Source organism: Cynocephalus volans, chromosome 3 (assembly GCF_027409185.1).
Source record: "Cynocephalus volans isolate mCynVol1 chromosome 3, mCynVol1.pri, whole genome shotgun sequence".
Classification (NCBI taxonomy): domain Eukaryota; kingdom Metazoa; phylum Chordata; class Mammalia; order Dermoptera; family Cynocephalidae; genus Cynocephalus; species Cynocephalus volans.
The window spans coordinates 86,347,242-86,368,711 of NC_084462.1; the positions used below are offsets into that span (position 1 = coordinate 86,347,242).

Sequence of the window (21,470 nt, forward strand, 5' to 3'; positions counted from 1 at the left end):
TCACTTAGAACAGTCCCCTTTGTGCTTTGCAACACTCCTGTGAGGCTGATTGAGCTGCCACGATTGCCCTTGTTTCACGGATGGGAAACCTGAGGCACAGGGTCTGGACCTGCTAACTATTTACTGCAGAACCCTGGGCACAGCACCTGATCTCCCTCAGCTCTGTGTCCTCATCTGTGAACTAGATGCTCAGAGAGCACCCATTCTTGGTTCCACTGCTTATAATCAGGAGAAAAAATGGCAGCTTAAGGTAGAACTGTGATTCTTTCCACCATCAGTGTGATTGTCTGATGGGCAATCTGGGGCTAGACCACACCTCTTCCAAGTGATCAGAGACCCAATACATCCAGCTGCCCTGTCCCTTGGGTTGGGACCCTCATCCTCAGGGCCACACTCATGCTCAGCTGTTTCCTCCATATTTGAGGTGACAGGGCATCCAAGGGGAAGGTTGAGGGCCTCCAGGTTAAGGAGACTTCCCAGAAGCCCCACAAAGCACTTCTGCTCACATATCATTGGCCAGGACCCACTTACATGGCCATGCCTGGCCGTAAGGGAAGCTGGCATATGTAGTCTTTCATAGGGGCAGCAACATGCCAGCTAGTAGTTGATGCATAATCCCTAAGAAGGAAGGGGAGAATGAATGTTGGGCAGAGAATTAGCTATTTCTGCCACACCAAGACTCCTTCCAACTCTAAAACACCTGTGGCTTGGGGATTTTCCCTGGCTCCCTGCAGGTCTCCGGGGAGTCTCTGTGATAAGAGTCTAGGCATCAGTAGCATGAGCTCGTTGGAGCTGTAGGGCTGTGCCAGGTTCAAACTGGAAGAGCCAGCTTTCTCTGTGGAGGTCTATCTGTGAAACTGTAATAACAGGACTGAACATGGGCAGGTTCACATTGGACATGCTTGATGCTAGACTCAGGACAGCCCGGCTTTAGTAATCCCAGCCCTGTTCTACCCAGCTGAGCAGCACTGAGCATGTCTTCCTCAGTATCTTCATTTCTTCTTTTTGAAATGGAAGGATTGGACCAGGAGCTTTATCTCTGAGGTCCCCTCCAGCACGCACATGGGGAGGCTGTGTGCTCTGTGCTCTGGGCCAAGTCACTACACCTCTCTGAGTCACCATTTCATGCATCTGTAAAATAGATATATATGTCATAGGATATTTGTGAAGCTTAAATGAGAATCTGTAAAGTATTCACCTGGCACATAAGCTGTGCTAGACACATAGAACAGCATATAATAAGGTTCTACCATCATAATCTTATGACATGAAAAGCTTAATGCATTTTTAAAAAATCTTTGTAATGATGAATATGCTAATTATCCTGATTTGCCCATCACATATTGTACATGGGTATTGATATTCAACTCCGTACCCCACAAACACGTATGATTATGTTTCAATAATCATAATAATAAACCTCTAAATCAAGTAACAGAGCATGTTGGCTTACAGAGCTCATATGTTCCCAAACATATTTTGCATAACTGTTCTCAAAAGAATGTCTTGAAAATGTTTTATATTTAAGTGAGATCCACAGAAAGGAGTTGAAATAGGGCCTGAGACTGCTCTCCCCAGAGCCCTGCTTACAAGGTTGGCCTGTGATTGGCCTCTGATTTCAGGAAGGTTCCCACAATTTCCTAGTGGGTAAAGTGGCTCACTGTACCTAAACTAAGCTGTGTAAACAATACAGTTTGCACTGAATGCCTGCTTTCCTTCTGGGAGTCTGGAATGTTGGTATCTGCTAGGCAGAGGGTGGGCACTGAGTCTCTAGTGAGCTACCCGGGTAGACAACATTTCACATGTGCTGTCAGGGTCATTGCTGGAGGAATTAAGTGTGTCCTAGATGACTTGATTGAGAGAGGACCCTTGGAAGTTTACACGTGGTTTTCTCCAGACTTCGTCCCTGTGCTTTTCCCTCTGCTGATTTTGCTGTGTGTCCTTTTGCTGTGATACATCTGAGCCATCAGTACCCGAATATGCTGAGCCCTCCTAGTAGCTCATTGAACCTAGGAATGGTCTTACGGACCCTCAACACAGAGGACATAAAAGGAAACAAAATCGTATGTTCTGCATGATCATATAAGGGAAAAAAAAAAGACTAGAAGGAAATTCACTGAAATGTTAAAAATGGTTACTTTAGAGCGATGAAATAAAGCTTCTCCCAGCTTCTCTGCGTTTTTCTTAATGTTGCCTTTTTAATGGCAACATTAAAAACCCTGTATTTATTTGTCTTAGAAACAACAGAAATCAGTCAATAATTGTAAGTGGAGAGTCGGGTGCTGGAAAGACAGTATCAGCTCGGTACGCCATGAGGTACTTCGCCACCGTCAGCAAGTCGAGCAGTAACGCACACGTGGAGGACAAGGTGCTGGCGTCCAACCCCATCACCGAGGTGTGCACCACTGCGGGAGGCAGGTGGGGAGCCGTCCGAGGCGGGCCGCGCCGACGAGGGAGGTGTGGGTCGGTTTGTTATGTGCTGTCCTTGGTAGCTCAAGTTCCCAGCCTGCAAAGACCAGAGAAGTGAGGGCAGGAGAGAGCCAGGAAGTCTGCTCTCCAGTGGGATTTGAAGGAAGTTGGGGCAGAGATGGCTGCTTCCAAGGCTCTCTTCCTCCACCTGCTGGGCTGGAAATTCTACCATGGGATTTCAAGAGTCCCTGTTAACACTGATATCCTAGGGGAAATTTCTTCAATCACAGACATCGCTGGTACCCTGAGACCAGTGGTGATCTCCAGCCAAGTAGCATCAACTTTTATGAGCTGATTGTTAAATAATCAGGAATTTTGTGAGCTTATTGTTGAACTTTTGTAGTTTGAAATCAGTCATGGTAGAAGTATTTACACCTTACAAATTTGCCATATATCAAGGCTCTTCCTCCTTTTCTCCCCCAAAAGCCAAGTTGTCTGTATACCACTGATGGGGGCGGGGGGGGGGCAAGGCCAACTGTGATAGCACCCAGGGGTGAGGAAGGGGCATCTGACAGGCACAGGAGAGGACCCCACAGGCCAACTCCAGCTGCCTCACAAAATGGGAAGAGGATTGATTTGGATTGATTTGGAAGCAGAGCAAATAATTAAGAACGTTAGACCCCTCTACTGCTTCTCCCTGTTTTCTCAGATCAGAATCCTAGTGAATATTTGTCAGACCACCTGCTTTGAGCCACTGTGCCAGATGAGGTGGGAATTAATGGAAAAGAATAAGACCCAGCCCCCAAGTTTAAGACTCCTCTTACCTAATATGAGCATATTTTAAAACTAACTAGAAACATAAAGGGAAGGAGGAAAAAAATCAGAAATACTGTGAAATTCACAGTCCAGAGTCTCACTAAATAGAATCATAAATTACAATCCAAGATAGCAATAGAAAAGTTGTCAATAGACAGTGCCAAGTTAAACGTCCAATGGATAATTTTGTGTGGTTGTTTATTTAGAGTTTGTCTCTCCCACTAGACTTTAAGCTCCATAAAGGCAAGACCATGTCTATTTGGTTCACCTTTTCATACCGAGCACAAGGCACATAGCAGGTGCTCAGTAAATATATTTTGCTAGAAATCATGCTGAGCTGGGCAGGAAGCGCAGTACGTGTGCATAAGGAGGGTCCTTCAAGAAGCAGGGTGCTCAGGAGGTGGGAGGGGACAGGCAGAAGAGAGATGCAATTCAAGAACAGAAGTAAAAAGCAAAATTCATGCTCAGAGAGTGAGAGAGATGGGAGAGAGCAGTTTTTTTGGCTGAGGGGAAAGTTTGAGGAGGGAAAAGTAGTAAGGGGCAAGAACAGAAATAAAGGTTGGATGAAGGATGTGGACTTTTAATTGAGCATCTATAGTACTTGGGGCCTGGAGGAGTTGAGGCAGTTTATGTTATCTCATTTACTCCTGCCAACTCTGTAAGTGCTTGCATCTGTTCAGGCTGCTATACCCATGTACTGTCAACCAGGTGGCTTATAAATAACCAAAATTTATTTGTCACAGTTCTGGAGGCCAGAAGTCTGAGATCAGCGTGCTAGCATGGTCAGGTTCTGGGGAGGGCTCTCTCCTGGGTCTCAGATGGGTCTCAGACTGCCATCTTCTCACTGTTCCCTCACATGGCAGAAAAAGAGCAAGAGGGCTCTCTGGGGTCCCTTTTATACGGGCAGTAAAATCTTATTCATGAGGTCTCCACCCTCATGACCTAATTATTTCCTAAAGGCCCCACCTCCTAATACCAACGCATAAGGTTAGGATTTCAACATATGGATTTGGGGGGACACAAGCATTCAGTCCATATGAGTAAGATGCACCTTATTCCCATATTACAGATAGAAGAATTGAGACTTGGAAAGATGAAATAACATACAGCATTACACAGATAGCAAAAATGGAATCCAGGGCCATGAAACATCAGTACTTGTGCTCTTTCTGATCCTACACAGTGTCTCTCAGCGAGACTTAGGAGAGCCTTGGATGGCAGGCTTGGGATATGTCATGTCCCTGTAAGGCTTGGGCTGCTTTCCTCTTTCCCCGGCCCAGACCTCCTTCTGCTGATCACACCTTCCCCCAATACACAGGATTGGATTTTACTAAAATCTGCTCCAATAATTTTGATGCAAAGATCTTTTAATATTGTGATTTCAAGTGAGTCTTATGTTTTGTAGGCTGTTGGAAATGCCAAGACCACCCGCAATGACAACAGTAGTCGCTTTGGGAAATACACAGAAATCAGTTTTGATGAGAGAAATCAAATTATAGGAGCCAACATGAGAACTTACCTCCTGGAAAAATCCAGAGTCGTCTTTCAAGTAAGGATAAAAGTATTAGTTAAATTTCCTTTTCTCCAACTTTTAAAGCATTGTTTACATTTATATACTCATTAATCGACCTACGTTGTTCCATGACTTAAAGAATAGAGTTTTCCCACCTTTCTTTTGCACTTTGGATTCTTTTCTTTTCTGTTTATTAAAAACAAAAATTGATGGATAGGTGCAATATCAGTGGAGTTATATGATTGAGGGGAAAAGTTAAGACTTTTTAATTTGGGACACTTAAAAAATCATCATAGTTTAAAAATCAAGTTTATCTTTACAGAACACAAAAACTGCAACAGACAAAACTGCTAGACTGACTTTCCTATCAGGAAGGGAATGGGATTAGAACTAGTGGGGGATGGGGGGAAAAGAAAGTCTCTTCTGTCAAGAAAATGGAGAAAATTCTCATAGTTTTGGCCCAGGAGGTGAGCAACTGTAAGCCTTGTATTGTGGGGAGTTTCTTAAAAATCAACTAGTATGAATTACATCATTCCCATTTCATAGAATGTTTTCACTTAATAACGTTTTCCCTGGGGTCATTATTTGGAGGATGATCTCAGGTCACCCATTTCTTTGTTGAGAGGAAGGGTCCAGGTGTGAGCTGGCCATAAATATCAGTGTCCATGCTAGCAGAATTGTCCATCTGCATTAGCTGTCTAGGGCCCTCTAGTGAAAAACCTGGGATTTTCACTTGTAATGGGTTGGTGTACTTATGGGGGCTTTTCTTTATTTTACAGTCGGAAAACGAACGAAATTACCACATTTTCTATCAGCTTTGTGCATCTGCACAGCAGTCGGAATTTAAACATCTTAAATTGGGTATGTGATGGATGGTGTGTGGAAGGGTTTCCTTTTCTGTAGGGGTTTCAATTCTAGGTTCATTTTTTTTTTTTTTTTTTTGTCTTTTTTGTGACCGGTAAGGGGATCGCAACCCTTGGCTTGGTGTCGCCCGCACCGCGCTCAGCCAGTGAGCGCACTGACCAGCCCTATATAGGATCCGAACCTGCGACGGGAGCGCCGCTGCGCTCCCAAGCACTGCACTCTCCCGAGTGCTCCACGGGGCCGGCCCTCTAGGTTAATTTCTTATTATAGTAATACAACTTTTAAAAGTATTCTGTCCAAAGACATAAGTTCCTTTGGTTTCAGAGGTGGAATCTAACCAAGGAGATGTATTAGGTGGGGGCCGGGCAGTGATTCCAGGGAGTGGGGGTCTCTTCAGTCCCAGGGTTCTTACAAAGCTCATTGAGTGACTATGGTTATTCAGCCAGAACCACTTGGATGAGGCCTCCTGACAACTGGAACTTACTGCTGTAAGACCCCAAAGTTTCCTTTTTATGTGAACATCCTTAGGTAGTTGTTTTTCTAAAATGTATGATATATTTCCCTGTCTTCTTAAACAAAGCACCTCTATCATAATTTGAAATTCCATGGTGACTCAGGGTCATTCATTATTTGTAGTATAATTAATCATACTACAAGGATGGCTAAGGTGTAGAGCTATTTGTCTTTAAGCACAAATAACCCAAACCCTGTGCTGTCACAGCTCTCCTGTCTTGGTTGTTTGTGCCGTGCTGGTGGATGAGAATTATCAGAGGTGACTTCTAGTGTGTTGGAGTTGAACTCACACTCTAATTCTGGAGAAGTTCCTTGCTCTCTTGGAATCTAAGTTTCTGCAGATTTCACATGAAGACACTATCTATGCCTTGTCTGCCAAACAGAATGTGAATAGTGAATGTGTAGAAGGACTTTCTGTTGGGTTCTCTACTGTTTAAATACTAGATGTACATATGGCCATTATCTTGATTGTGGTGCTAGTTTTATAAGGGTATACATATGTCAAAACAAATTGTGCATCTTAAATGTATGCATTTACTATACATTCAATAAACCTCATTAAATCTATATAAAAATGCTAAGTACAGGAAGAAAAACCATGAGCTTTAGAGTCAGGCCTGTGTTTAAATGCTTGCCCTATCATCAGCCATGGGACCTTGAGCAGGTCCCATTCACTTCCCTGAGCCTCAGCTCCTGCATCTGTGACACAGAATTCAAAGGGATAAAAATGGAATAACATGTGTAAAGTGCTTGACCTAGCTCAGTAACTGTGAACTTTCCTTCTTCTGATAAACATGTACGTCCAAATTTCTGTGTTACAGACATAACAATTTTTACTTTTTGATTCCAGGGAGTGCAGAAGAATTTAATTACACAAGAATGGGAGGCAACACTGTCATTGAGGGTGTGAATGACAGAGCCAACATGGTAGAGACTCAGAAGACCTTTGTGCTACTGGGTAAGTGAAAATACCCTGTCTGAGGTGTGGTCACTTTTTCTAAAAAAAGAAAAAAAAAGAAAAGAAGAAGAAAAGAGAAAGGTAGGAATTCCTAGCATGCATGTGTCCTGAAGACTTCTAATTTTAGGATAAGCCAATCAGAACATATTTGGAGACTACATAGGCAAGACTGTGCTTTTCCCTTTTGAAAGAGCTAGAAATTGATATATGTTCCCCTCCGGCTTGCTGGTTTGCTGTTAGAGGCATGGGCTGTAAGCCCTGCAGATGCTCACAAGCTCTTCTGGGCCGACTACAAAGAAGACTGGTGGAGCAAAGGTCGGATGCCATTCAGAAATGTAATGTTGACCCTACTTGGCCTTCATAGGTATCTTGATGATGGTAATAAAACAGCGGACACTTCTACGGAGCTTACAATGTGGCAGGCACATCCTAAACACTTTATGACCTGTATTAACTCATTCAAACCTACAACCACTCTATGAAGTAAGTAGGTGATGGTATTTCTCCCATTTTACAGGAGGGAACTAAGGCACAGAGACAGTAAGTGATTTAGCCAAGGTAACGTGATGAGTACAGAGCAGAACTGTTTTTGCATTCTGCATCTAAAAACATCTTGTTTTTATACAGAAAACTAAACCTTCTGTTACCTGGATGCTGATGCTGGTAGAGCAGCTGCAACTCTCACAGGATGGCTAGTTGTTCCCAGTCTTTCTCCACCTTACTTTTCCCACATGGGCCCCATGTTCAGAAAGGCTGTCGACCAAGTGGCCTTTGTAAAAATGGTCATTCACGTTCTCATTGCATATTAGTCTAGACATTCACATACAACTGCCAGTCAAAGCTTCTGGTCAGTGTGAGATGACAGGCCATTTTTACATCTCACAGAAATCTCAGAACACTGTTTTAGTTGTTGTGGCCTGGTTGACCATATTTGAATATAAAAGACAAAGAATTTGAGGTTAAAAATACCAAAGTAATAGGCAAAAGGAGCACAATTGGATAATTGAGAATGAAAACAAGGTGATTTCCTAAGCAAAATTACTATCAGATTCTGCTCCCTCAAAACCGCTTCCTGGAGAAGGGCAATTTAAACATTTCATAGCAAGCAGTAAGATCAACACTGTTGGTACTGATTAACATTTTCTTAAAATAATTACAGTCGTAACTCCCATGAGAGGGAGCACAGTGAGGAGGGGACAGGTAGCCTAGCTCGGGCTGGGCTCCAAGGGGACTGTGGTCCACGTGTCCCATCCTGCCCATCACCACCCCCCACCTTTATCCTCAAGGGTCCGCCTCCCACCTGCACAGTGTTCTCCTCACAGCAAAATCACATGGGGCAGCGGGGAGGGGAGTAGGCTTCAGGATCAAATAAACGTGAATTCAAATCCTAGTTGGTCTGACTTAAGGCGGCTCCCCTCCCCGAGACTCAGTTTCCTGATCTGTAGAGTGGCAGTACACCTTTCACGACAGCCAGTAAGCAACTTGGGTGAAAGCCCCTAGCACCAGGCCGAGCACATGGCAGGGGCCCTCGAGGCGTCACCACCTGCCTTCTATCCCTCTGCATTCCCTGTTGTCCAAGCCCTAACCTCCTTTGAGTAAACCCATCTCTTCTTCCATAAACAGTCCCTCAACATGGGAGCCCAGCAGTTTGCAGCAATTTTCCCCACTGTATCACACAAATTAGGTTGTTTTCACAAATTTCCCCACCAGTAGGGTTGAGACTAGGATGAAGCAAGAGGAGGCTAGGGCTGAAAAGTCATCAAGACGCTCACTCTTGGGATCACTCAAGTGCAGGGTTGGCCCCAGGCACTTATCCTGCCTCCCCCCAGTCCCAGCCCTGAGCACAGACCTAGATGTTTTCAACAAGGCTCCCCAATGTTTTGTGGGGAGAGAGTACAACCATCCACCACCTCCCATGGCTGTTAATGGTCGTGGCTGCCCACTGTGCTGTGCGTGGTGGGCAGGCGGGAAGGGGCTGGGGACAGTCACGCCTCTCCCCTCCAAGAGGGCAGTACCTCAGCAGGTGACTGGGAGTGTGGCTGGCAGAATCCCAGGACTATGACAGAATCTGTCCCCGTTTACTCTCCAACAAGCTCGTTGTTTAAAGATGCCAGCCCGTTGCCCCATCTCCTCTGATTGCCTGTGCATTGGCTGTTAGACCTCACAATTTCGTACTTAATTATTCATTATCACAAATTCACTCTGATTTTATGTGTCACAAGATCAGTCTGTGGCTTTGCACATGTCAATGATTATCCCCGGCGCCAGTTTTCTCATCCATACAGTGGAGTAATAATGAAAATATTTAGTTGTCCCAGTTATCTACTGCTGTTTCCCAATTTTTAGTGGCTTAAAATGACATTTCTTATTATCTCTCATGATTCTGTGTTGACTGGGCTCAGCTGGGTGTGTCTCACTTGGGGACTCTCCTGTGATGGTGTCAGGCCTGGGTCCTCTGAAGGCTTCTTCTCCCACATGACTGGATTGCTAGAATGGCTGGGGACTGGGTGGGCATCTCTCTCTCCAAGTGACCTCCTCATTGGACTTCCTCATAGCACGCTGGTCTCAGGGTAGATGGACTTCTTACGTCATGGCTAGCTTCTCCCAGAGCCATTTCCAAGAGGCTTTTTATGAACCAGCCTCAGAAGTCAATGCAGTATCACAGTGTTCTATTCTGGAAAGTCAAAAGCAAGTCATGGGGCCAGCTCAGACTCATGACTCACAGGGAGGGAGTGACACGGCATGAGCACTGGGACGGTAGTGTGTGAGGGTCCTGGAGAGCAGCTACCACAGTAGCTAGTGGGGATGTTGTAAGGATTAAGATGCAATGTCTAAAGTCGTCTTTGAGATGTGGCATGCTATGTCAGTGTGAGAGATCAGTACCCATTTAAAGAAAACAATCGCTAAAAAATGTCCTAGACCGGGGGTCAGCAGACAGGCCTGTTTTTATAAGTAAAGTTCAGTTGGAACATAGCCACCCTCATTTGTTTAGGTATTGTCTACGGTTGCTTTCACACTACAGTGATAGTGTTGAGGAATTGTGACATGCCGTTCGGCTGCAAAGGGTAGTAAGAAAATGTTTGCAGATTCTTGTCCTAGATGGTAGAGTGGGCATAATTGATAGGTTCCTTAGTTTTCGTGCAATATATGAAAATATCTGTGTTCAGGAAGCCGTCTGAGCTTCACCCCGGTGTGTCTAAACATGAAGTCCCACGATGACCCCATGCCAGGCAAAGGAGAAGTTTGAGCAAAGTCCAGAGGTCCATTTACTGTTGTAGGATGGATTCATGTGTGGAACAGGTGACCTCACTGCAACCTTGAGAGCTCCATCATCCTACAGCCCCACAACCAATGAGTGATCTCACGCTGTGTATTGATTTCACGGTCTCTAAACCTGTGCTGTCCAACACAGTAGCCACCAGCCACAAGTGACTGTTTACATTTAACTTAATTAAAGTGAATAAAAATTTAAAATTCAGTTCTTCACTTGCACAAGGCACGTTTCAAGTGCTCATAGCCACATGTGGCTAAGAGCTACCATATTGCACAACAAAATTGCAGAACATTTCCATTGTCACAGAAAATTCAACTGGACAGCACATCTCCTCACAGTGTGAATACGTGATTTATACTGCTCGTCCCATTGACCTTACCTTTTTGTTTGAGTCTTGGTATCATCTTTCTTAGGTAGAGATCTCAAGGGCTGGCTCCCTAACTTGAATCATACACAGGATTATAACATACTTGGGCAGATCATCCTTTTTTAAAATGTAATCTCTAAGTCAGTACTTGTGGGTTGATTCACCAGTTGCTGTGCTTTGTTGTGGAGACAGTGTAGAGAGATGGGCAACATTAGCAGTGAGGCCATCTGGTTTAATACACAAATCTACTCCACATCACACTAGCAAATGCACCTTTAGATCCCGCCCAACCTTCTCCTTGGCTGGGCAAGAGGTCATCGGGAACTTCATGTTTAGACACAGTAGGGTGAAGCTCAGATGGTTTTATGAACTCTGCAGGTCTTTCCACATATTGCAGGGGGCACTGGCATTAAACCGCTTATATATGACATGCCCAACCTGACCCTGGACAGGTTCCCTAACCTTTCTATGCCTTAGTTTCCTCCTCTGTAAAGTGGGAACAATACTAAGACTCACCTCATATAATTCTTGTGAGCATTAGATGAGAGGATATGTGGAAAGTACTGGAAAAGTGCTGGAAGCAGAGTTCCATTCGCTTTCCCCTGTGGTTCTGCTCCTGAGGCATCTTAGCTAGCCGTGAAATTACCCCCAGGAAGCAGAAGGGGGTATGTCTGATAAAAGCAGCTTTCCTCTGTCCTTCTGCTGGCTCTCTCGCATTTGATTCATCCATTGATTCTTGCCATTTGGCTGTTGTCATGACCCTGATCTCTGACAGGAAGAACACCCTGGAAATGTCAGACCTAGCCTGGGCCTCAGGCTCAGGGCCATGACCAATGTGCTTCTCCCTGGAATCTAATTCAGGCCAGCATTGCTATTGTGTGACTTTGTCTCACTGAAGATGATTACTGAACAGAGGTCTTAAATTCTTTCTTTCACTTCATTGCTTTGGAGTTATTTCACTTTTTTGTTTCTGGAAGGCGTGGATTAGTTAAGTGACTTAGTTATAGATCAGAGAGAGTTGGTAGGAGTGTCAGAATGAAGATTCCCAAACTTTGCATTTTTGGTTGCTTTTCTTCATCACTTACCTGTCATTTACCATGTTGGGGCCTTGGAGTTTATTTCTGGTAGACACATCTGTCCTTCACATGGAGGAGCTAACGCCAAATGGAAAAGCAACAAAGGTCTGGACTCTTCCATATATTTTTTGTTTGAAATCTTTTGAGACTTTGATTTTATTTACCCTTTGAAGCAGAGAACACTTTGCAGGTTTTGAAAATATTTAAGAATATGACCTACCTGCTAATGAAATATTCCAGTGAGGAGCAGTGGGTGGCAGCTGCGGCTCTTATCTGGCAGGGAGGGCCTGCGGCTTTTCTGCTTGGGGGGTGTGGGGGTCACTGGCCTCCACTCCAGTGTGGACAGAGAGCATGGATATCAATGGAAATGAGCCTGCCCCGCCTGCCCAAGTACACCTCTAAGCTCTCGGACTCACTGCAGTGTTATTAACACACTGGTGGGTCCTGAGCTAGCAAAGTCTGGCTCACAGCTGCAGGTTCTCTGGTATGATTTATGGGGATCAGACACAAAGTCCTTTCAAGCAGCTGATCTAGTTTATTTTTTGCTCCAGGGTATGTGCTAATCTCCTCATACTGAATCTGTTATATATACATAATTTATATTCCACCTACATCAGTCAACGTCCCCATGGGAAACACAGGACAAACTCAAAATGGAATAAAAGGGGGAGGGTTTATTTATGAAGGGACCAACTATGAATATGTGGGCAGGGTCCAGGGGAGCTGCTATGGGCAGTGGGGCCCCAGGAAAACTGTTCACTGCTCTTTCCCATTTTAAGCACAGGGGCACTACTGGAGCCTGAAAGGAGAGTTGCATACAGTTAGCGCCAGACCAGGAGCAGTGCCCTTCAGTCAGTTGGGCCACACAGCTAGTCTGAGGTAACTTTGCAGAGAAAGAGACTGGGGCAAGACATACTCAGAACCTCTCTCTCCTCCTCCTCTCTGATCTCCTGCCAGGGCTCTCCATTAATCGAACCTTGCTAGAGGCCAGGGGGCATGAGTGCCCATTGCCTTGGTCCATGCAGGTCACCTGGAACAGAGAGCAGAGAATCTGTAAGGGTGAATGGAACCCCTCCAGCATCCTACCTTAAAAAGAATTCAGGGATCTTGTGAGCAAAAAGAAAAAAGAAAAACATTAAAAATAAAGAAAGCACATGGAATAAATGACAGCTGATTCTCCCAGGAACCTGACAGGAAATGGTTACTCGGATATTAATTTTTGTGTTGGGTTTCTTAGTAGCCATGGCAAAGGGGAAAACTAGTGGGCTGTAGCATTCACATTGTGCATCTACGGAGGTGAACTAGAAAGAGCAGTGAACCAGATTCTCCCTGGGGTCCACTGCACGTTCCCTGTCCCAGCTCTGGGCACTGAAGGTACTAGAGTGTCTTGAAAGGATCCAGGTGCTTATCTTACTAGTAAGAGAAGAAATACAGTGTTCCTAATTTGGGAAAATGTTTGTTTTCAGGTTTGAAGGAAGATTTCCAGATGGATATTTTTAAGGTGCTGGCAGCCATCCTGCATCTGGGAAACGTGCAGATCACCGCAGTGGGCAACGAGAGGTCCTCAGTTAGCGTAAGATGCTATTTGTTTTACCCTTCCTGGGTCTGAGGGTCATCAGTGGAACTGCTCTTGTTTCCCTGCCTTTGCATTTTATCACCAGGCAGGAACAGCTGGGCTTAGTGGGTAGACTGGTTCAACAGGAACAAGGAAGCAAGGGTTTCCGTGGGTTACCTTCAAAGAGTAAAGCACCCTCCCCTTACAATGGGGGGTGGGAGTGGGGGGGTCTTGCATCGTTCTAGATGTTCTTTTTTATTCAACAGATATTTATAGAGCACCTACTATGAACAAAACAAAACAAGAAGACATTCATGGAACTTATGATTTGGGGGAGGGAAGGAGCGGGGAGGAAAGACAAACAAATACAGGCTCTGGAGCTGGCGATGGCTGTTACAAAGGAATGTCAAGCACAGTAGGGGTGCTGAGGGGCTGTGCCTTTCTGCGGGATGGTCAGAGAAAGCCTTTCTGATTAGGTGGCAGTGGGCAGAGGCCTGAAGGAGATGCGGGCGTAAATCATGCCTCTATGTGAGGGAAGGACTTTGAAGCAGAGTGAGCAGCAGGTGCAAAGACCCTCAGGCAGGAGATGTTGTTTGAGAAACAACAAGGAAGTCAGTGTATCCAGAAAGGAGTGAATGTAAGCGGAGGTGATAGATGAGACAAAAAGGGTGGGATGGGGTGCGGGGGGCACAAACCATGTAGGCCTTGAAGGGCACTGCACAGTTTTAAGCAGAAAGGATACCCTCTACCTCTCTACACCCACTCAAATCAAACATCAATGGTGCTGGCTTCTTCTCTGGGAATATATTCCCATGTAAATTTTGTAACAGATTTCTTTATTTAATGGATACAAGATAAGTTTATGTGCATGGTCTTCTGCAACAAATATTATGAGTAGTGATTTTGGGTGTGTGGGGGGGAGTATGTGTTTGGTTAGTCTCACTGATGTCTGTGTAAAGAAGAAAACGAACACGTAGTAAAAAATGTTTCTGTGAAATGCAAAATGTCCATACCTTTAAAGCTTTGTATTAACACGTCTGTCTTACTCAACTCAGGTTGCCACAACAAAGTACCACAGAGTGGGTGGTTTAAGCAACAGAAATTTGTTTTCTCACAGATCTGGAGGCTGGAAGTTTGAGACGAGGATGCCAGCATGGTCAGGTTCTGGTGAGGGCTCTCTGGCTGGCTTGCACACTGCCGCCTTCTCACTGTGCCCTCACCTGGTGGAGAGAGAACAAGCTCTCTGGTGTCTCTTCTTATAAGGGCATTAGTCCCATCATGGAGGCTCCACCCTTATGACCTTATCTAACCCTAATCACCTCCCAAGGGCCCCATCCCAAATACCATCACATCAGGGGTTAAGAATTCAATATGTGGATTCTGGAGGGATACAAACATTCAGTCCATAACAATGTCTATTTTCATGTCCCCAAAATAACTGATGGGAGCAGCTGATAATTTTGTGATACTGGTGATTTCTGGGCTCTCTGGAACCTGCGGTTTAGGGAGAGAGCAGAGCAGCGTGTGCTGTTGGCTCAGGGCTCCTATCCTGTTGCCCTGTGACCAGGAGGTACGTCTCTTTCCTCCCCTCTAATTACACTCAGCACCCCTCTTATCCCCCACAGTGTCCAGACCTCACAGAGTTAGTCAATTCCCAAAGCACTGGGAAGTTGGGAGAGAGGTGATGACAGGCCTGGGGTAGGAGAGCAGCGTGCTTCAAGGGCATGTTCCCCTGTGTCTCCCTGCTCATTACCTCGGAGAAGCTGGGCTTCTGCGCTTTCTTCTCAGACTCCCATAGCCTAAAAATGTGATTCCACCCAACAAGTGCCATCACATGGAGCTCTATCCCATGACGTTTGTTTTGAAGGTAGTATTTTAGAGGAAGAATTAAAACTGATAGACCAAAAACCCTTTAGAAAGTATTCTAAGAATCTTTGTAGAAACTTGCCAGTCCTCTCTCTAATCATTACTCCTAGCTTTGTAATGCACATACCATTCATTTGTATCAGGAACTTGAAATGTTGACAAATTAAATTTGGGTGAAGCCAAATTCTTAGTAAAAAGGCTGCCCCTTTGCATTTCCTTCTGTAGCAGCACCATTAGCTGATTTTTTTGACTTGGAAGGTTAGTTTCCTGCCAACCCCCTCCCCAGTAGGCAGTCAGGCACATCAGAAGCGAGCTCCTTATTGTGGTGCAGGTCAGGGGGGTGGGGTGGGAGGGAGGAGTTGTCAGGGCCTTCTGGCTTGCTTCCTGCACCATGTATATTCTGATGCTGTCCAAATGCAATCGCATGGCTCTCCCGGTTGACTGAGACGGTGCCTCGAGAGGAATGATGGTGCTTAGTCACATGGAGTCATATCTCTTTGCCAAGTGATGAGAGCCTTGTCCACACTGGCTGAAGACAAGTGAGAGCACCTCCTCCCTCTCCTGATCAGCTGGCCAGTGGGGCAGTTCTTGTGCCCAGGCTTGGGAGAGGACAAGATTCACTATGTGCATCCAGGAAATGTCCCCCATCACAGCCCTGTGTCAGCTGAGAAGCTAGCTCAGTCAAAGGAACCATACCAGGTTCTGTCTGGGAATAAAACTTAGGTACCTCCTGGGCCAGACCTCCCAGCAAACTCCTGACCACAGCAGGTGGGGCAGGGTCAGTCCACATACTGACAGGTGGCCCAAGCGTGATGCAAAGGGAAGAGAGAGGGCTGGAGGCTGTGGTCACATGCACAGGAGTGGGATTGATGGCTTCCACAGCCTTGATCAGTGCTGACATTCTTTGGCCAGAATGAAAGAATCCAGGACTGCCTGTCATCACTGCAGTGGTGCCCTGCCAAGGGCCAGGTGCAGAACCAGTGCCACTCCCTCTCCTGAAGCCTGGCCACCCTTAAGCCAGCTCCTTCTTATCTCTCACACAGGCCCAAGTATGGGTCCAGAGGCCTTGGCGTGGTGGGGTGGTACTGCTTTGGAGGCTGGACAGCCCTGATGGGTCTTATCTTGTTTTTGAAGGAGGATGACAGTCATCTGGAGGTATTCTGTGAGCTCCTGGGCCTGGAGAGTAGCAAAGTGGCCAAGTGGCTGTGCAATCGCAAAATCATCACAACCTCCGAGACAGTGGTGAAACCCATGACCAGGCCCCAGGCTGTCAATGCCAGGGACGCACTGGCCAAAAAGATCTATGCGCACCTGTTCGACTTCGTTGTGGAGAAAATTAACCAAGCATTGCAGTTCTCAGGCAAGCAGCACACTTTTATTGGTGTTTTGGACATTTATGGGTAAGATTCTCTTTAGTGAGCCTGTCTTTCCTCATTTAAATATAGAATGCCCAGTTATTTTTAGATTATTTTGTTCCGGTTCTACTTTTGTGTTTCACATAATTAGAAAGGTGACATTCTCTGTTTTTGCCTGTATGGATGTTAAGTACAGTCTCCTGGCTATGGTTTCTCTTAGGCTTAGTGAAGACTCCCCCCTCATCTCCATCCCATAAAGCTTGCTGCTGTGGCAAGCAGCCAGGGAGGAAAACGGCAAGTGAGCGGGACCTGGGGACCACTGTAATAAGGACTTTGAATTTTTTGGCTACATGGGCAAACCTGAGACAAGAGTGTCTGTAAATTCACAAGGACTTGCTAGAGTATATCTAAATGTTTAAAATTCTTCAGAAATTTTAAAAGTAACTGCTTGCTGCCACCCATGAATTAATAGTACCCCTCTCCCCAAAATAAGCTCCTCTCTAAGTAGCAGCACTACAGCCTGGCACAAACCCTTTCCCACTTTCTCCAGTGTGCTCACGTCCGGATTAACCCTCACCCGTGCACATCCTGCAACTTTCTAGAGAACTGAGCTTAGTTTGACCTGGAAATAAAGAAGCCTCAAAGGAAATGTTAGCATCATTGAAAGCAAGCAAAGCCAAAGCTGGGAGCTTTGAGGCTTAAGCTCAGAGCAACACAAAGCTTGTGACTCCCTGGCCTGACGTGTGTTTATGTTCTTTGGACCAAGATCTGGACAGGCCTGTGTCTGGGGATCAGATCCCTGGGAGTGAGTGCAGCAGCATGCCAGTTGTGTGAACCCAGGAAAGTCACAGGACCTCTCCAAACCTCAGTTTCTGCATCGGTAAAATGGAGCCTCTCTCCCAGGGTCATTATAATCAAATGGAAGAAATTACGAAGGCATCTTGAAACCATAGCATTGTTCAAATGTGAAGTGTTATAGCCAATGTGTTTCTGGCATTTTAAGTCACAGATTTAGGTCTTTCCATGGGTTTTAAACTTCAGCTGAGTGCCAGAAAATAACCATTGATGTGTGACGTCTTGTCCCTGTCCTAGAAGGCCCTGCCCTTAGCCCCATCTGTGAGCTGCAGAGCACAGTGAGGCCCTTTTGACCCTCTCCAGGACTGGACCTAGCTTATCCTCTATGTCCAGACCAGTCTTTGAACCTCTGGGCAACCGAGGTTGCATGTGGAATGGGGCCGTCAGAGCTGGGTGGGTTCTGCTGCTGCTCCAAGTCTCCCTGGAGCTCTCTAGAAGACAGCCCAGGCCCTTCCCCTGCCCAGTAATTCTAAACTGAGCCAAACTGACTCATCAAGTGAGACTTGCAGGGGACCTATGGAGCTGGCACAAACCTCTCAGGATTAGAGCAATTGAGAGCAAAGGCTTTGGAGGTACCAAGAGCTGGGCTCAGATTGCATTTCTGGCACCACTCGCTGGCTGTTAGGCCTATGATAGTCACCCTCTTGTGTGTAACAGCGGGGTCACGTAGCCTTCCACGTAGAGCAGCCTTAGGGTTGAGGCGATGAGCATTAATGCTAACACCTGAAAGCTCAGCGAGCTTCCTCCCGGAGCGCTCACCGGGCCAGGTGGTAAACATGGTGCTCCTGTTCTGTTCGGCCCCCATCATGTTTTACAGACTGAATTCATATAAAGGTCCAGATTTCTGGCTTTTCTTGAGAAGCAGGTAATCTAACATCCTGGCCTGCATTTTTGTATGGTCACAGCTGGCAGGAGCTCAGTGGCAGCTGCCCCTTGGGACAATGCTGATTGCCACAGGCCCCACACGGCTCACTGTTGTGTCGTGTCCAGGCTGCATCCTGTTTCTGTCCGCTGCCTGGCTCCCCTGGCTCCTGAGCTTGCAACTCCAGGGCAACTGCAGAGACAGCTATTGAATGTCTGAACAAGGAGGCGGGGCCAGGTCTGTCTTGCACCCAGTGGGGTCTGCTGGGCTACGGGGTATTAAATGACCTTGCCCTTTTTCTGCAGAAACTATGGAGGTAGCTCTTGGGGAGGCAAAACTGTGCTGCCCCTCCCCTCAGCAGGCACGGAGTAGGGGACGGGAAACCACATCGCTTTCTCATTGAAAGCACAGGAATGGCTGGCGGGCAGGCTGGCTCACAGCTGAGTTCTGACACAAGCTATGTGAATTTAGGCAAGTTTCTTAACTTCTCAGTCTTATTTCCTGATCTATAAAGTGAGGATAATAATGCGGATGTTGGTGGTGTCATGTGGATTAGATGATTCACCATATTGTGGCATGCCTATTTTAATGTCTGGCTTACGTAAGTGTTTTGTATATACCAGATTCTTTTCAGGGGACAACCAGGAAAAAAGTTATTTATAAAAGGACCGTTAGGATACCAGAAGCTTTGAGGTGTATTTAAAACTTGTAGAAAACATAACACACTTTTAAGCTATGAAGCTTGTCAAAAAATACTCACCTATAAACTCGTCCTGCTTTAAGTTATATTTTAATTTTTTTAACTGTATTTCAGTTTTGAAACCTTTGATGTGAACAGCTTTGAACAATTTTGCATCAATTACGCTAATGAAAAACTGCAACAACAGTTTAACCTGGTAGGTGATGTTTCTGCCCTCTCGGAACTGGTTCTCAGCCCCGTGTGTGCGTGGCCGTGGCCGTGGCCGTGGCAAGAGGCAGAGTCAGCATCTTCCCTCCAATTTTCCTGATTACAGGAGCAGCTCACCGAGTCACTGCACCCCCTTGTGGCCATGTCTTGAAATCACACCCTCCCATCTCCCATTTCATCTTTTTTGAGCATCTGCCCTCTTGTGAGCTTCAGCTCATTGCCCACCGTTCTTCCGTAGAGACCCTCTGTGCGGCCAGACCGCACTATGCAGTTAGTTGCCCGAAGGCTCCACATTCTTGCGAGGCTCCGTGTCTTTGCACCTGCTGCCTCTCTCCGCCTTCACTCACCTGCTGCCTTCCTTCCCCCGTAGCTTAGTCTTTTGAGCTTCAGCTTCCCTGAGAGCCTTTCCTAATGCCCCCATGCCTCTTCCTGCGTGCTTCCTCTGCCACAGATCTGTCGCATGGAATTATCATCATCTGTGTGCATGTCTCCAACTAGATTTGGTCATGTGGAGAGGCCAGGGCTTGCATTTTTTGTCTCTCTCAGCCCAGTGCCTACCTGAGCACATGCTGTACTGAGCAGCAGATGGAGTATGGAGCGAGTTTCTCCAGTCTTAATTTAGAACAAGATATATATGGTACCTTCCTGATTATGGATAAGATCGAATATGTCTTCCCATGGACACAGACAAGAGATGGATCCCAATTTTTCTCTCACTGGGAAAATTTGTTTATTCAAAAAACTTTGAGTGCCTTATGTATGCCAGATACCGAGTTGGATGCTGAGATACAAAGATGAATAAAACACTTAAAAATGTTAACTAAGTTTTACTTAGGGTTGTTTGGGCATTTTGATGTTGCTATATGTATTGAATACAATTTTGACCTCTTAAGTAAGTTCCCTGAATGCAGGAACTTTATTAAAACCACTTTTGAATTCCTAACAGTGCTTATGCCTTGCTGCTAACCAGAGATCAATGAAATTAAGTTTCTTGGATAACATTCTATATTGCTGTACCATGAAACTAGCCTCATGTTTTTTATGGTAGCTTCTTTACATTTATGTTTGGCTACATTTCTGAAAAGCCACGTGGAAAGCTAAAATGCTTTATCAGCTCACTTTTTCCCTTTAGATTCCATCGTAAACTTCTGCTACATTTCCATGGAAAGAATTTTGATTCCCATTCATAATAGAAACCACAATTTAAAATCCTAACAATCACTCCAAGGAAAGAGTGTACTTTTGTTAGCATACAGCATTTAGTTCTCCCAATACAACTCCTGAGGAGAACAGAGCATGACAGCTTTTCCCACCTGCTTCTGTCCTTTCCCCATCCCTCCTCTTTGCCTGGCGCATGCCCACCTGTCTTTCGAGATTCAGCCTCCCTGAGAACGGACCCTGGTGCCTCGCTGCCTCTTCTGGTTAGGAAACCTTTCTATGCGTTTTCTCTATCGTGGCTTTAGTTCAAACTGAATTGTTAGAATCTCAGCTCTTCACCTTCTCCCTCTGAGACCTTGGGCTCTCTGAGCCTCAGTTTCCTCATTTTTAAAAATGAGTCAATAATATCTGCCTAATATTGTTATGAGGAGGAGAGCTAACATTGAATCCTATTCAGTAAATGTGTTTTTCCTTTCCTTTTCCTAACCCCAGAATTAATCCACACACAAGTATTAAAATTCATCCCATTGCAAATTTCTATTTCTTTAGCATCCGTAAGGATTTCCGGGAAGTTTAGCATTTAATAACTACAGCTGAGGTTTATTCCCAGTGTGTATTTAGCATAACTCAGCTGAAGTCAAACTCTGACTATAGACCCTGCCCTCTCCCTGGATTCCAATGCCCTGTGACTTTCCAACGCACACACGTTTACTTCAACCTCAAATTACATGTTGGAGACACCCTACCAAAAGCCACATGTCAGAGGCTGTGATTTCATTTTATCTTTTTTCTTTTTCTTTCCTCTCCTGCCCTTCCTCCTCTTCCACTTCCTCCCCCTCCTCCTCCTTTTCCTTCTTTATTTTTTCCTCTTCTTGAGTCATCTAGTAAAGTTCAGGTCCTGCCAGGAGGGGAGCATCTTCGAACGTAGGCACGTAGAGCCTTAGTGAGGACTCTCTCCTGATCCCCATCCCATAAAGCTGGCTGCTGTGGCCCTGCTCCTGGGTGCCCAGGGAGCTCAACGGCAACGAGCCACAAAGGGAACTCACCTCTTCCATTCCATGCCGGTCTTCTCGTGGTTAAGCCACCTCCATTGACTCTGTCCTGGGCTCAGCATTCATGCTG

General features: G+C 45.7%; 1 protein-coding gene across 1 annotated transcript in view; it reads left to right on the forward strand.

Moving 5' to 3' along the window:
* Positions 1-21,470, forward strand: part of MYO5C (myosin VC) — a 91,612-nt gene that overhangs the window by 15,635 nt on the left and 54,507 nt on the right. Inside the window, exons 6-12 of the mRNA XM_063090049.1 lie at positions 2,239-2,395; positions 4,631-4,774; positions 5,518-5,599; positions 6,966-7,073; positions 13,257-13,363; positions 16,346-16,611; positions 19,098-19,179. Of these exons, the coding sequence (XP_062946119.1) occupies positions 2,239-2,395; positions 4,631-4,774; positions 5,518-5,599; positions 6,966-7,073; positions 13,257-13,363; positions 16,346-16,611; positions 19,098-19,179 (946 nt within the window). The remainder of the gene's footprint in view (positions 1-2,238; positions 2,396-4,630; positions 4,775-5,517; positions 5,600-6,965; positions 7,074-13,256; positions 13,364-16,345; positions 16,612-19,097; positions 19,180-21,470) is intronic.